Source organism: Gossypium hirsutum, chromosome D11, assembly GCF_007990345.1.
Source record: "Gossypium hirsutum isolate 1008001.06 chromosome D11, Gossypium_hirsutum_v2.1, whole genome shotgun sequence".
NCBI lineage: Eukaryota > Viridiplantae > Streptophyta > Magnoliopsida > Malvales > Malvaceae > Gossypium > Gossypium hirsutum.
In genome coordinates, this window is record NC_053447.1 from 10,792,206 (window position 1) to 10,809,973 (window position 17,768).

At 35.2% G+C, this 17,768-nt stretch overlaps 1 protein-coding gene across 1 annotated transcript; it reads left to right on the plus strand.

The window, feature by feature from the left end:
* The first annotated feature begins 913 nt into the window (after positions 1-913).
* Positions 914-4,025, plus strand: LOC107912327 (uncharacterized). Its single transcript, XM_016840443.2, has 3 exons — positions 914-1,591; positions 1,704-2,101; positions 2,569-4,025. The coding sequence occupies exons 1-3, from the start codon at positions 1,526-1,528 to the stop codon at positions 3,812-3,814; spliced, it is 1,710 nt and encodes a 569-aa protein (XP_016695932.2). The 5' UTR covers positions 914-1,525; the 3' UTR covers positions 3,815-4,025.
* The last annotated feature ends 13,743 nt before the right edge of the window (positions 4,026-17,768 follow it).

A 17,768-nucleotide genomic window follows, 5' to 3' on the forward strand; every position in this document is an offset into this window, starting at 1 on the left:
CATGATTAATCGTAAAAACAAATTATATATGGATAAATAGTAGGAGTTGTTTTTTTCCATTAAAAAAAGGGATAAGGGTTATGGAAAATACATGTAATGAATCTCGGGGTCTCCACTAATTATGCAAATATATATTAGCATTTAAGAAATAATCAATTTTGTATAGTGGATTTAGCAACGATAAACTTATGACATGGGGAAAGTAACATAAATAACAGAACTAATTGTAAAACGTATTAGGATAACATAAATTATTAATATATATTATATTAAATTTTGTATTAAATATAAGGAATAAATATCGAATTTCTACACCAACTTTAGTTTAATGTGTAATTTGATATATGAATTTTAATTTGATGCAATCATACATGTTAACCTTGAATTGTGGTTCATATATATATATACATAAAATTTTAATTTTAATTCAATTGTATATATTTAAAGAAATAAATACTTACATTTATTTTTATATTCAATTAATATAATTATTTGCGTATGCAATATATCAACAAAAATAATGTTAAACGGATAGTGTTATTAATAAAATGTGAAAATTGAATTAAGTTAAAATTTCATATATGACAATGCACATTTGATCAAAATTAATGTATAGTTAAATACAACAATAATAATGGAAAAATAGGATAGCAAACCAAAAGAAAGGATGATGAAAGAGAAGAATGGGCAAATAAAAACCTTGATGTTCCCCAAGTAGAGTGGGGGTGACCATGTTGTGAGCCATTAAAATCACCATCAGGTCTTGAGAGATTGGGGTGAACTCCATCCCTCTAAAACCCACAAATAACTCTAATGGACCATAGTGTTCCGACGACAATCCCTACAAGTGGAAAACAGCAGTTCAAAAACATTCTAGAAAAAGGAGGACTTTTGGGTCATTTTGAAGTGATCAGAAATAAATAACTGGAAGATGCTTGCTTACACACTCTCTTTAGTTACTTACTTTTGGGGCAATTTGCTGCCCTTTTATCTTTTCCCTTCAATCCCAGTAGTTGAATCGGAGGTCCCGTGATAGTTCACCGGGTTTATCCGGTCAGACTCATACATTCACCGGATAAACCAGTTTATTATCTAAAACAACCCATTCCTATTTTATATTTTGTATTTTTTATTACAAAATCTTATTAATTGCGAGGGTCTGGGGCCTAGTCTCATAGGCCACATAGCATAGTGAAGAGAGAATCTAAAATGGCATGATGCCAGCTATGAAGTTGAAGGATGAAAGCCTGCTCTGAGGTCAAAGCTGGCAATTTTCTCTTTTTTTTTCCTTTCCTTTCATGGAGAGAATAACGTTTTCTCCATTCTTCCCCTCTCTCTCTTTCTCTCTCCCACTCACTTTCCCTTTTCCCACCGTTTCTTTCTCTAATTTGCTCCTCATACATAACATATATGTATATATGCATGCTTCGGGAGCAAGAAAGAAAAGAGAGAGGGAGAGAGAGGGGTTAATGGTTGATTGATTTTATTTCTTCTTCAACAAGGAAAAAGTGAACTAAAAACAACCATGGCTGTTTCTCCATGTTTGAGTGCTGATGATCAGAAGAAACACTGGTGGGTTAGCAATAGAAAGGTAAAAAGCCTTGATCTTTCATTCAGTTTCTACGAAGTTTCATTTAAAAAAAATGATCGTATTAACTCTGCATTTGACTGAAATGGGGGTTGTTTTACATTGATCTGCGCAGCTTGTAGAAAAGTATGTTAAGGATGCAAGGTGCCTTATGGCGACGCAAGAACAAAGCGAGATGGCTTCCGCTCTTAATCTTCTAGATGCGGCATTGGCTCTGTCGCCCCGTTTCGAGATAGCTCTGGAGCTGAAGGCCAGATGTTTGCTGTATCTGAGACGTTTCAAGGACGTTGCTGACATGCTTCAAGACTACATTCCAAGTATCAAGATCTCCAGCGACGACTCCGCCTCCCTTTCCTCTGATAACTCCTCCCAACCCCTCTCCAGGGAGCGTGTCAACCTTCTCCCTCCTCCTAACTCCCAAGACCCTTCTTTCAAGTGTTTCTCTGTCTCCGACTTGAAGAAGAAAGTTATGTCTGGGTTAAGTAAAAACTGCGACAAAGAAGGGCAATGGAGGTAATTTTACATTCCTTATGGTTTTTGTTTATTTGTTTGTTATCAGAGGACACCATGTTCTATTCTAGTGCTATTGAAGTAAATGCAGAGCCTGCCTTCATGGGATTTCCAACTTCTGACCATCTGCTAATTTGCCTCTTTTATATTTCCTTTTTGGAATGGTGTTATTAGTTGACTATTAGCTACCATTTTAAAATGTTCCTGAAAATCATATATAGAAACGAGAATCATGTTGGTTGTTATTTTGTGTACCCAAGTTTTAAACAAAATAAAATTAACCAATAGTTAAGTGAACCCAGAAATATTAAAAATAAACAAGTTAAGAAACGCAATTTGGCTATAGTCCTCTTCTATAATTAAGTGATTAATTTTTTCCATAGGAAAAGAATAATAAATAAAGCCCGATCTAGACTGAATTTTCAGGCAAAAAGGGCATGGGAGTAATTTTGAACTCTATTTTGATACAGGTACTTGGTTCTAGGCCAAGCGTGCTGTCAGTTAGGCCTAATGGAGGACGCTATGGTTCTCCTCCAAACCGGAAAGCGTCTAGCATCCGCCGCATTCCGCCGTGAAAGCATCTGCAGGTCCGATGATAGCTTCTCCCTCCCTATCACTATTACTACATCAGACATCTCCTCTGCCGCCACAACGCCTCCCTCTACGCCTCCACGGAATCCCACATCTCTCTCTGAATTCCAAAACATTTCCCAGCTTCTATCCCATATCAAATTCCTCCACCGCCGTCGAACCGCTGCCATTGCCGCTTTAGATGCTGGCCTCTACTCCGAAGCCATACGCCATTTCTCCAAGATCGTGGACGGCCGCCGTCTCGCCCCTCAGGGCTTCCTCGCAGAGTGTTATATGCATCGAGCCTCTGCTTACAAGGCATCGGGTCGGATAGCGTCAATCTCCGACTGCAACAAAACGCTTGCTCTTGACCCAGCTTGCATCCAAGCGCTCGACACCAGGGCCTCACTTTTGGAAACAATACGCTGTTTACCTGATTGTTTGCACGACCTTGAACACTTGAAACTACTTTACAATTCCATCTTGCGGGATAGGAAGCTTCCAGGGCCTGTCTGGAAGCGTCACAACGTTAGGTACAGGGAGATTCCAGGGAAGCTTTGCGCATTGACCACTAAAATTCAGCAGTTGAAGCAAAGGGTTGCTTCTGGGGAGACTGCAAATGTCGATTACTATGCATTGATCGGTTTACGTCGTGGGTGTTCAAGGTCTGAGCTTGAGAGAGCTCATTTGCTGCTTTGTTTGAGGCACAAGCCGGATAAAGCTACCAACTTTATCGATAGTTGCGAGTTCGCTGACGAGCGTGATGTTGACTCGGTCAAAGACAGAGCCAAGATGTCGGCTCTGCTTCTTTACAGATTGCTTCAAAAAGGTTATTCCAGCGTCATGTCTACAATTATGGATGAAGAAGCGGCTGAGAAGCGAAGGAAGAAAGCTACAGTTCAAGTGCCACAGACCCAAAATTCTAGCTCTAAATTGGATCCTGAATCTACTCTCGCTTATTCAGTAAAATCATCAAATGCCTCGGATTGCGATGGGAGGGCTAATCCCAGTGAAAACGAAACAACATCCAGTACAAACGCGTTTCAAGGTATATTTTGCAGGGATCTTGCAGCAGTTGGGAATTTGCTATCACAAGTTGGGTTTAATCGTCCACTTCCAATGAAATATGAGGCTCTCAGTTGCTGATTCTTCTTACAAGTCTATTGTCTGGACAAGATTAAAAAGTTGCTAGAGATGATTACCTGCAGGAGAATCTATGCCCCATTTTACCTGTTTGTACAAAAAAAATAGTAAAATTTTATCCTGCCGGAAATTTTTGTCATCCTCTTTCTTCTTTTTATGCTTATCTACCACATGTACAGAAATGATCATTACTCAATTTCTACTTTTGGTTGCATTTCCTTGGCCTAAAACGATTTTTCATTATATTCTCTAATTCAATGGATATCAACGTTTAGAATGGGGTGAAGCTGTAGTTTGGTTCTCTCTCTTTTTTTTTTTGGTCTTATTAGTAGGCATTTCATTTTTATTAATTGATTTTATCTTCAGCCTGACATTCCACTAGATTTTTTTATTTGCTAGTTCCAGACCTATGCTTTGCTTTATCCACTTGATGGAGAGAGGGGTTGGTTTTGGGAGCACTCCCACCACCCTCCCCTTCTCTGAGATGTGAGCTCCATGGCTTGGCTTTGAGTGGGTTTTTTTACTAAATTATTATAAAAAAATAAAAAATAATCAAAATATTATAATTTTTTTATTTATCAAAATATTATAAATTTTTTATTTATCAAAATATATAAAAACAAAACAAAAACCTGCAAAAAAAAAAACTTGTGGCGGCACCAAAGGTGCTAAAGAGATTGGCGGCACCAATAGTGCCAGAGGACTAAAATGTAACTATTTGCAGTTTTAAGGACCTAACATGTAAATTTATCATTTTGAATTTTGAAAGTGAATAGCTGCCCAGGCGCACTAAAATTAAAATGTGACTAATTACTTTCTAAGCCCTCCTTATTTATTATTTTCTTTTTATTCCTCTTTAACTCACTTTTTTATTTAATAAACAAGCCCTCAACCTATTTTTGTAGTTAAATAAGCTCTTAGTCTATAATTTTTACTCATAAAAGTCTTTTATTTTATTATTAAAGTAAATATACTTTACCTAAAGTAAAGTTATTTAAAAAAGTATAAACTAATTCGCATTTTATGTATTATTTTGGTAATTTGATGAGAATAATTTATTTAAAAAATTTACTAAATTTGATGAGAATAGTTTATAATTATAATTTATTTTTTGTATTTGGGTTACATTTATGGGTGATCAGTTTTATTATTGCTTCTGGTTTTTCAATAAGGCATGCCTCGTATTTCTATTAATTTTTTTAATTAAATCTAATATTAGTTAAGTGATAATTAAAATACTTAGAATTCTAATTAAGTAATACTCTATTTTAATTTAATAAACTATTCTCATTAAATTACCAAAATAGAGTTTATTAAATTAGAGTTTATTAAATGAGAATAGTTTATTAAATTAAAACAGAGTTATTACTTAATTAGAATTCTAAGTATCTTAATGATCACTTAACTAATTAGAGTTTATTACTTAATTAAAATAAGGAGGGCTTAGAAGGCAATTAGCTACATTTCAATTTTAGTGCGCCCCAACACGCACAGCGGCAGCAATTCACTTTCAAAATTAAAAATGATAAATTTGCATGTCAGGTCCTTAAAACTGCAGATAATTACATTTTAATCCTTTGGCATCATTGGTGCCGCCAATCTCTTTAGTATTTTTGGTGTCGGCACAGGTTTTTTTTCAGGTTTTTTTTGGTATATTTTAGAAAATAAAAAAAATTATAATATTATAATTATTTTTTTATAATAATTTAGTAAAAAACCCGCTTTGAGTGCATATATACATCAGCGTTATTAAAACGTGGCTTTAGATTGAACTGACAAAACCTGTTTGAAGAAAATAATAACAAAAAGTACAATGTCAAGTCAGGTGAGGTGAGGTGAGGTCAGGTCAGGTCCCTGCCATACAAGCAAGGAAAAATCAAAGACTCATACAAAGGGCTTTTAGTAAAGGTGACGTCCATTCAAGCTACAGTTTTGGGGCATCAATTACGTTCTGGCCTTCCAGGCATGCATCGCACTATTCTCCATTGCAATCTTCAATGCACATAATTGCATACGACGGAACCGGTAACAATGAATAAAGCTGTTGGTTAATACAATTACACCTTTGTTCATCCAACACATTCTTATTGCTACTAATCTTCTATGTTTTACGACACAAATTAGGTTGTTATAGGAAGAGTCTTCTCGGCTCCCCCTTAAAATTCAAAAGATATCGATTAATATAATTTGTTTAAAAAATATTATATAGTTGTGTAATTAAATGTTCCCCTTTGTGATACATTATCAGCTTTTCCCATGACTGATACAGACCATCTTTCATTTATGACTTTTTGATTTTCATGGAGACCAAACAAAGAATCACTCCATCTCATATGAAACAAGTATTTAGTGAGGAAGATATTAGCGAACATCATTTGGTTCCTCAATCATCATCCTTTCATTTGATTTGCAGATTAAATTTTTTCAACCATCAAACAACAAGATACATGCATGTGATGTGAGCCTCCAATATTTTTATGGGAAACCCTTTCGTACAAACAATTATTAGACAATCTCACCCTATTAACTTTTGAAATTTCAAGGATTTTTTTAATTAAATAAATAAAATATGTAATTACCATAATATTTATATTTTAAAATAAAATCAGAAATCCTAGTTTCACCCAATTATCATTGCTTCTAATTCCTTTCCTACCAAGCGATTCTAAGAGCTCTGTTTTTATCCATAAAATTTCTAATTTATGGAAATTATGCATCAACCAAATTCTTACCCCAAATGTATATGCATATATAAAACCCCAACAATCAGTGACTCCTCCATCAAAAACACTTTTTCAATTCCACGAGACAATTTGACATAGCAACAGTTGGACCTCTAGCATATTAGCTTCGCGTGACTCAAGATGCACCACCCTACCTACTCATTTTGAAGCTCATCAGCCGCTGTAGTCCAACTACTAGAGGAATATTAAGCTAATTTGACTAAAAAACCACCCTAGTCTGTCCAATCCCTCAAACAAGCCATGCGAATACCTAAAGTTTCAACCACCTCAATGGACGAGGCCCCAAGAAAGTCCACAACATTCCCAACATGGATGGTTTCACTCAACAAAACTAATACCAGGATGCAGAGAAGCGTTGCAATTACATTTGACAAACTCTGAAAACTGGTCACAAGCATGAATCTTTTGAACATTTTAGTTATGTAATTGAGGATACAATAAAATTTACATTAAGAAACATTTTTGATTCTTCAAGGAAAGGAAAGAAATACATTCTAGTATTTGTGTTTTTCCAATTCAGATTATCATAAAATTTGTCATTTTACTTTTTCAAAGTGATGTTCATGTTGTTTACATTTTTGTACACAAGTTTTTATGTAGATTTTGATACATTGTATTCTTTTGCAGCAATTTTGTAAAGGTGAGGTCAAATGGAGATCATTGATGAAATAATAAAGTATTTGTGTTCAAACTTTTTAAGTTGAAACCCAAAAGCTCGTATCCTTAGCATTGATCAAAATAAAAAGTTGGATCGGGCTGCGAGCAGAATATTTTGAAAGTAGAGTTTTAACCGTGAATTTCAAGGTCAAGGATTAAGTGTGAAAATTGGATGAATTTAGTCAAAATAGATTTCGTTTTTTGTTATTTCCAAATTATGAAGAGAAAATAAGCTTAAATCCGAGAAAAATAGTTAATGGTGTTAGAATGTAGGGAACATGGGAAGTTGTGGCGGCATATGAATAAATTTGATGTCAGCTGCTCCATGTGACGGACGGCTTTTCTTTTATCTCACACTTGCCTTTCTTCTCTTTCTAAATAATTATATTTCTTAAAAATATATTATCCGGTTATTAATGTTGGGCTGATGAGGCTCGTATCCCAGCAGTAAATAGTAATTAGAATCATGTTTTTATCTTTGTACGTACTAACATTACATGTCACCCACTTTAATAGACTATCATGAAAAATACTGCTGCTATTGTGGTTATGATACAAGATATGCGAAACATAGCAGAGGAGCACGCAATCTCCTTACACTATAATGATCATTCCATAAAACGCAAGCTACTTTCTTCACTCACGCCATTCTTGTTCCGTTCATAAGGCTCTTCTGCTGCCTCATTCAATTTCAACAACAATTTGAAATCTGGGATAGATGTGGAACTCTCTAAAGTTAATTACTTTAAGCAACAAAAGTTTTCAACCAAAGAGAGCTGAACATCGAAAGGAAAATTATGATCAATTAGAAATAGGGTACCTTCCAGATATATCATTACTCTTCACTACTGTTATTATTCGGCTTTCTTCTGTGCTGCTATCACCTATTTATATGGAATTTAATGAGGAACAAGCCCAATGTTTTTTTCCTTCGGATTAAGTAAAATTTTATTCATCCAAAAAAGTAGACAACTTCTTGCTACATATACTTTAACTAAATTATTTATATTTAAGATGAGTTTAGTATTACTTTTTAAAAATATTTTTAGGATAAAAGTTTTTTAACACTTCAAAAGTGCTTTTGAGATTAAAAAAATATTTTTTAGTTGTAGCTCTTATACTAGGTTGCTTTGAGATTGTATTTGGGGTGATAAAGGATGAGATGGATGAACGCGAAAGCGGATCGTAAAGTTTGTCAAAGTCGCGGATCGTAAAGTTTGTCAAAGTCGCGGATTTAACTTAGGGCTCTAGCCGTTCGGAAAGAAATTTGGATTTTGACACAACCTGAAATGAAATTGAATCCAAGTCACATAAAAAAAGTTAAAATAAATAAGTAAAATAAAACAATAAATCAAAGATTAAGGAAGCGAATAAAGAAGTTAAATGGAAAGATAGAACATGACTTTAGAAGTCCTAAAAAGCCCTGGAAACACGAAGAATCCACAACTCCCTTCAAGCGGCTCTAATTTTTCCTTCGAGATAAGAAAAAGTTTGAAGATGATCCCCACAATCTAAAAAGATTGTTAAAACTCTTCTAAAAGAAACTCAAGAGAAATTCTTAAAAAGAAACTCAAGAGAAATTATTAACTTAAAAGAGAAATATATTAAAAGTTTTATTAGTGATAAGCTTGTTGATAAAAGATTGTTGTAAATATTTTTGACATTTGGTTTAGGGGTGAGGATTAAGTGCGAGCTTGAGAAGTATTTTTTATTCAAAAAGCATAAGTAAAAAATTTTACATTCTAAACTCGCACTTATCCTTACCCCTAAACCAAATGTCAAAAATATTTACAACAATCTTTTATCAACAAGCTTATCACTAATAAAACTCTTAATCTATTGAACAAAACTTGAATTGGTCTTGGAGCTCTCCCATGTATGCTCTTTTCATGAAGAAGAAGCTAATTAAATCCATCTTGCCAAGAATGATGAATCATTCGCAAACCAAAAACCCCAAATACAATCCCAAAGCGAATAGGAGCAACAACCAAAAAGATTATCTCTAAAACACACCTTGGATCAGTTTGGTACCCCCAAGCTATCATCCTACACTTCACTGAAACCTGATTTTGCATAGCTAACCATACAATAAACGAATGCCTCGGAATAGTAAGATTCATCCATACAAGCCCCAAGTTGGTAATAGCGTTTAATTAAAATATTTAAATTTTTTATGGAATTAATGAAATTTTTAAAAAATTTGGAGCATAATTAAAACTTTTAAAATATTTAGAAATTGAAATAAAAATTTCAAAACCAAGGCCAAAGCTCCTAATTCCCATTAACATTCGCCCCTGTGAAGTGAGAACGAATTTCACAAAGATTAGAAGCATACCAACATTCAAAACCACATACGAGTTGTGACTAAACTAGAAACTTTTTACTGGGTAGGTTTCTTTTTCCAATTTTAATTGTTTTTCTTTTGAGTTTGTTATGTTTGTTAATACAAGGGTTATTTTACCTAAATGACCCAAAAAACAATTATTTACTTAAATCTTGGTTCGAAAACAATCACCCAAATGATTGTGTTAGGTGTTAAAAAAATAATTTTTTGGGTGCCCGGGACTAGATACCTGGCACCATCGTATTTTTTTCACCCCATATTATACTGGTATATGTTTATACCAATATTTGAAAAAAAATTTAGGGTGTTGGCACATTAATGGTTAGCATCCCTTTATCAAATTAAAAAAAATATTTTTTGGGGGGTGCTGTACACCAATGGCCGGCACCCCTTTTAAAATTTTAAAAAAATTGGATGTTGGGACACTGACGTCCGACATCTTTATACCAGTTTTTAAAAAAATTGGGATATTGGGACACTGATGGATACCAGATTTAAAAAAATAATGTTGGGACACTGATAGTCGGCATCCCCTTAGTCTATTGGATGAGAAAAAAATTGTTGAGAATACCATCAAATGGGAGTGTACCGTCAAATGTGTGTCATGTAGTGGATTGCAGATGGGAGTGCTTGGAAGTGTATAACCGACTTTCGAGGTTGAATTATACACTGTCATGTTCTACTAGAGTTGAATTATATATCGTCACGTGAACTATAAAGGTTATGCCATCAAAAGTTAGATGACTTCCTCTGTCATAGATGGCGAACTGTGTAGACCGGTTACGGTTAAAGAATATGGCGAGCGAACCTGGTCAAAATTACTAAAAGCAACGTAGACCTGATTCAAGCAGAAGACTACTAACTATAAAGAAACTACAATTCAAAATGTTGGTATTACTTTTGTATCTGTAAATCAATTTTAGTCCGTATTATTTGTTGGTTGAATTTTATATTTTCGAATATCAGTTTTGTAAAATGGTTGTATTATTTTTAGATCTATAAAAATATTTTAGTCCATATTATTTGTTGGTAAAATTTTATATTTTCATATATCAATTTTCTAAGATGTTCGTATTTTCTTGTATATGTAAAAAAAATTGTTACGTATTATTATTTGTTCGAATTATATTTTTTTACTTAATATTTTGTACTCATTTATGCCCACAAATAATTACGTTAAGAATTCATTTTTCGTATTGGAAGAATAATTACAAAGTAAATATTTACAATAAAAAATCAAAACTATCTAGATCCTGACGACGTCCTTGATATCCATAGAAACTGCACAATATAGAGCGTACATTTTAGCTAAGTTAATTTTTTTTTGCATTATTGTATTTGAAAAAAAAATTCGAAAGTGTATTTTACCTTATCCCTAAAGTGAGCCTCTATCATCTAGCGCTATATGGGCACGATGTATGATCGTCCGATTCCCGATGTCGCTGCCCATCTGAAATACACGTTCATATTTTGGATTATTTTTTGCATGCAAAAAGTACTATACTATACAATTAAGAAACAAATGGTAAAGTCGAATGATCAATCACCTATTTACGAGTGGGAAGGCCCGCGGTTAGTGGCTCACTGATGCCAGAAATGACATCCAGTATAAGGCCCACGACTGCAGTAGAAGGCAGAAACCGCCCATGATCTTTGTAGATGGCTTTGTCACTTAACAAAGCTCACAATATACGCACGCCAGTACTGCAGAACCTCAACTATAATTCCCGACTTGTGTTAGGTTTTCTAGTAATGGGAGGTGCATAATGTAGACTTTATTCTGATTTACGCCCGGCATCAATACCTCACCTATGTGTTGCAAAATAAACTTTGTTGCAACGTAAATAATGTTCGAAGTTATTTCTTAACCACGTGAATTTCTAATTTTCCTTCTTCAGCATCGAAGGGGCACTCTTCCTAGTAATTGTTCGCAAGTGCCCCACAGATTGATCACTTTTCTCAACCCGGTCACTACTTCTCCATTAATAAACAACCCCGATTGGACTGCTATGTCTTGCAGTGTTATTGTTGCCTCCCACACGGGAGGTGGAATGTGTGTGTCTTTGAGCGCCATCGTTCCACTAGGGTTGATATTAAATCGGCCCGTAGGTCAGCAATCTTAATGTACGCGGCTACCCCAAACCCCACGACATTAAAAAATAACAGAATCATCTGATGGGGAAAATATTTCGGATCATGGAGTCGAGGTCTCATAACTCAGTACTGTTCCTCCAAAAATAGTAAAAAATATGTTTTATTTCTCATTAAAAATACAAATTATTGTAATTTTGTTTAAATCTCAATTGATCAAAAAATTACCATGTTGTAAACAAACTTTGCAATGTGGCTATCGTGATTTAGAAGAGAATTAGGATCCATTCCAATATCTACATAAAAATCGAACAATTTATGACGAACGATATAAAAATTAAGAAAATATTGAAAAACCTTTAATTTTGTAAAAAAAAAAGTTGTATTAACTTACATTCTTTCAGTATTATAGAAAAAATGAGGAAAAAATTTCGATGATCAGGGGTGGTTAAGGGGGGCCAACAATGAAACTTGCGGTGGTATCACATGGGGGTTCCAATGAGGGGTTTTATAGTGGGGGACCAAAAGGGGTGTGATGGAAAATAAATGAAGGAAAAAGAAAGAAAAAAATTACCCGAATCGGGTCACATTGGTGCTGGCTGAAACCGGCCATCACAAGGTCGACGCACCGCTGACATGGGTCAAGTGCCGTCCACTTAAGGCCCACGGCTTGTTGCTGTCAGGCTCAAAGGTTGATGCCGACCATTTAAAAGCCAAGCCCGCATCTCAAAGCCTGATGCCGATCATTTATGGACCAAGCCCGCGTCCCATAGCCTGTCAAGTGTAATCAAATTCTTTAAATAATTTCTTTATTTCTTTTTGATGTCAGGCCTATTGATGGGGTTTTTAATTTCTTTATTTAAATATTTCTTTATTTACTTTATTTACTTTAATTCTTTAATTATTCTCTTTTTTTAATTAAATTATATTCTTTTAAATTTATAATTATTCTTTTATACTAATCTTTTAATTAAATTCGATTGTTGATTTTTTTATTTCTTTACTTAGTTTATTTCTTTAATTATTTTTTTAAATTAAATTCTATTCTTTTAAATTTATTCATTTAAATTATTTTTTTTATTAAACTCGATTGTTTATTTTTTTATTTTTTTTCATTTCTCTATATATTTCTTTAATTACTTTTTTTTAATTGATGAGATTTCTTTATTGTTTTCAGTTGATAACTTTTTAATTTATTTTTACGTTTTTATTTAACGTGGATTTTACTATTTGGGGTTCTTAATTTACATAATTTTACAACCATATTTTAATCTTTTTTATCTTTACATACAAAATTGATTTACAGATACAAAATTGAATCACAGAGATAAATCATAAGAATTATGGAAAAATAAAAAAAATCACTCGTCATCTTCCAATCTTGCATCATAAGAAGATTGACTAGTAACATAAACACGATGTGAAAACTTGATTGGTTGTGGTTGGATGTTCGCTACAGTGCACTGTTTGGGTTTGCCTCTCTCCTTGACATCCATGTCCTTTCGAAACCTCGTCGAATGTGGTCGACTTTTAGGATGTCTACGAAGATTGTGGTTTGGCAATATCTCGAAAATAGGCAATGGAACATCCTAGTTCAAGACATCCGGTATTAGGGGAAATTCATTTTCTTAGATACGTAATGTGCGTTGCAGCGTGTAGATCTTGTCTATGAATTGTTCGACGTTTAGATTTGTAAGTGCATACGCTGCATGAACATGTACACACAGATACTGAAGAGTTTGGTATCTCTTACATTTGCAACGCCTATTTCATAGATTAGCTACGTATGACTTTGGCGGAAGACCCAAGCGATAGTTGACGTACTCTTGAACTGGGAAAGTCTCCAAGTCGCGCGGATACAATTATGCGTTCATCGTCTGCGCCCTCATTGGGGTTACTGCCATGGGCCTTCGGACGACCTCAACGTACACGTTCTCGGCCTGTATCTACTTTACTTGTCTTATCCCCATCCTTGACATAAATATGGCCAGCCTATAAAATTTTGCCAAGAAAATAACAGAAATCGGTAGATGAGGTGTACGCGTCAAGACGAAGTTGATTGCCTCTACGAGGTTGGTCGTCATTTGACTATACTGATACCCATCATCATAATTTTGACTCCACTGTCAGTTCTCCATTCTACCCAACCACTGTCGAAGATGTCAATTTTCGAGTAACGAGTTCATATGAGCTTCAAGCCTTATGAAACTTTGCCTGAATCTTCGCGGTTCTAACGAGTGCATGCAATTTTGAACTAATATTTTAAAAATTACAAAGTATAAATTTAGGGATTTTAAAAAAAAATACAAACTGATAAATCTTGAAAAAGAACTTATCAAATATATACAAACCGCTAATTTTTTAAAAAAGATTCTAAAAATGAAATATGAACAAATCTATTTTGGAACATTACCCATGTTCACGATTTATTTACACCATTCTTCATTCTTATAATATCTGTGGAAGTTTGTTGTGATGTGTTGGATGCAATAAATAAACCTTTATGGAACCACCAAACACCGTATTGCAACAAGTAGTTCCTTCGATTTGTCCGAGATAGGGAAAATGTTGTCTTACTTAATAACATGCCTCCGTAGATTTTTCAAGAAAAATTACCATGACTCGAAATTCTCACATTCCACGATGGCAAATGTGATAGGAAGTACATTGCGGTTGCCGTCTTGTGCAATTGCAATAAAGAGTATTTGCATGTATTTCTCATAAAGCCATGTTTCGTCCACCCGTACCAACGACTTGCAGTAAGTGAAAGCCCTAACATACGGCTTTAACGTCTAAAACAATCAATGGAAAACTCATTTCCTCGATTCTATCTCGCCGTTCGGGCTTATTTGTGGCAATGTTTGAAAATCAATCACTGTTGCCGACACATACTTCTGCATTATGGATACCCACCATTAAAGCTTATTGTATGACGCATCCTAGTCACCATACAACTATTGCATCGCCATTTGCTTCACGCACCATGCCTTGCTATAGGAAACCATGTATTTGAATTGAGCTTGCATGTCCACAATAAGGATCGATACAGCGATGGTAGGTATGTTTTTCACCAACAGAATGATGAAGTTGCATATGGTTTTTGCATCCAATTTTTTATGGTCTTGCAACATACGAACGACCATGCATGTGTGAGGATCTATTATTTTCCTGATTGTCTGCATCTGAGTCCATTGCATTAATGCACTTCGAACAGGCTAGTTACAACCACTTGAGGGTTTCCAATATTCTCCAACATATAAAAATCGCAGGAACTTCATGACATTGTAGTTGCCACTACTACCAATAGCCGATGGGTATATCTACCAAATATAAAGGTACCGTCAATTTGTACCAATGGCTTGCAGTATGGAAATGCGTCTCGATATTGCTTAAAGGTCCAAAATAGGCGTTTGAACACTTGGAATCCACGTAGCAATCGGTCGTTGTAGTACGCACGTTCGTTTGAAGGTCTGTTATGCAACCTGGGACGTATCTCTCTAGCACTTGACACCACTGCCAGATTTCATTATATGAAGCGTCTCACCCACTATGCATCTTCTCTAACTTCTTCTGCTTAGCTATCTAGGCCTTGTGGTAAAAGGGCGTGTACCCCATTTGGCTACGAATATTGGCAATTAATACCGGCACTGAAGTCTTGGGATCTGCCTTTACCGTAGGTAGGATCAAGCTAGCTAACGTAGCTGAATCCATCTTGGGATGATCTTGTGAAATACTTATAAACGGAGTACATTAAATAATGCAACATTACATAAAAATAGTATTATTCAGAAACCCTAAATACTGTACCTGCAGCACATGTATGTGGACCTTTGTACTTTTAAATCTCCCACAACCCTGTCATTTTCCTCAACGAGGCGTAGATTTTCCATGAACATGTGCCGTCTTGTACTGCACACTTCGCCTCAAACTTATCAGCTTTGGACTTAACGATGTGGTAGTTAACATCGTTATTAATGATATGCTGTGTCAAAGCACCAATAAAACTATCCTTATTGGAAATTTGATTACCAACTTCAAATTCACCAAAATCCAGTACCGAACGTGTACGATCACACAACCGATGTGGTAGATCTAGAAACTCCAACGCATCATCTGCAGACAGATTGACATTATACATGTGGGCTGGAGGTGAGTATGCCCTGAATCGTGGATCTTCTTCTTCATTTGAACCCCCTTCAACATCTTCAGGTTCGATTGGAATAGGCTCCGATTCAGAAAATAATACAACTTCTGCACCATCGGGCTCGGGCTCTCGAGGTGGATCCACATCGGAGTCATCTTCTAACCCACCATCATCTGTAACGTATGAAGTCCCCTCACCGGTAGACGTCGTAAGGAGAACATCATCCATTCTTCTGGGCATTTCATAACGTCCCCAATTCGATGTAGATTGCCAACCACTAGAAGTTGATGCCGTTCCCCAGTATGTATTTCCATCATCAAACATCGACCCACCGATGTGCATGTCCCATCCATCGACAGAGTGTTGTACAGGGGTTGTGTATTCCATACTGCTACCAAACATGGGTTGTTCTGTGTTTTGTAACACACTAACCGAGTGTCGGGCATGGGTCGCGTATACCTCTCGAACACTAGTCGCAAGTGCATCATTTGGTGATGTAAATTGTACATATAACTCAATATAAGGTGCTCCACTAGCGAGATGAGTTTGCACCATTGCCTCCAAGCTACGAGCACCTTTTATGTCGAACGAGTCATATGTCATTAGATCAACAAAAGAACAAAATCGATACGTAATAGAAAAAACTTTCATTGGCGTCGTTCCGAATATTTTACGCCTAATTCTTTTACGAAGTTCTGTCAAATCTATGTTCTGGTTAAAAACTAGTCACACTATATTCTCCGATAAAAAAACAACACCGTTCTCGGTGTGGCAAACCTCATCATCATAGTAAATAGCAGCGCTAATACGTTCACTCATCTTCAATTTCTATCCTTCTTAGCCTCTCTAAATTTTTTTTTCTGTAAGTTATGCAATCTGAGAAAAAAATTTGCATCATTTATAGCCTCAACCAAACATGTGCCACTGTAACAAAAGTGCGTCCACGTGGGAGCTTCTTTCAGTACTTCTGCTGACAAAGCATCATGCTTAAAGCGTTTTTGACACTATTTACTCAGAAACGTCTACTCGAAATTATTTTTTCAAGAGCCACTGTAGCAAAAGCGTGTCCACGTGGGAGCTTCTTTCAGTACTTCTGCTGACAAAGCATCCTGCTTAAAGCGTTTTTGACACTATTTGCTCAGAAACGTCTACTCGAAATTATTTTTTTAGAAGCTACTGTAGCAAAAGCGCGTCCACGTGGGAGCTTCTTTCAGTACTTCTGCTGACAAAGCATCCTGCTTAAAACGTTTCTGACACTATTTGCTCAGAAACGTCTAATCGAAAGTCTACTCGAAATTATTTTTTCAGGAGCTACTGTAGCAAAAGCGCGACCACGTGGGAGCTTCTTTAAATTAACAAATAATTTAATTAAGTAACCATAAACCCCAAACCTTAATTATTTGAGTTTTTACTTAAAACCCTAAACACTTACCCCTAATCAAATTTTATAAAAATTTATAATTAATTTACTCAAGTAATCCTGAACCCTAATTTATTTAATTTTTCCTTAAAAACCCTTAACTCTAAACCCTTATCTGATTTTTAAATAATATTTAATTAAATTACTCAAGTAACCCTAAACCCTAATTTAATTATTTTTTTTATTAAAAAATAATAAACGCGAAACCTAATCCAATTTTTAAAAAATTATAATTAATTCAATTGACAAATCTTAAACCCTAATCCCTTATTTATTTAATTTTTTTCTCTAAAACTCTAAATTAAAAACACTAAAACCCTAACCCTAAACCAATAACCCAAAACCCTAATCATAGGATACACGGGCAAAAGGAGCGATTTCTGTCCACGTAGGCAAAAAGCTTCCTCAGGGACGCATTTTTTTGCCATGTCTCCTGACATCGCGTTGACATGGACGTGCCTTCGAGGAAATAGGGTCATTCCAGTAAATAATTATATACTGAGCCCATGTCGGTAATTTTTAAAAAAAATGGGCTTTTATATGTAATTTGCCCGAAT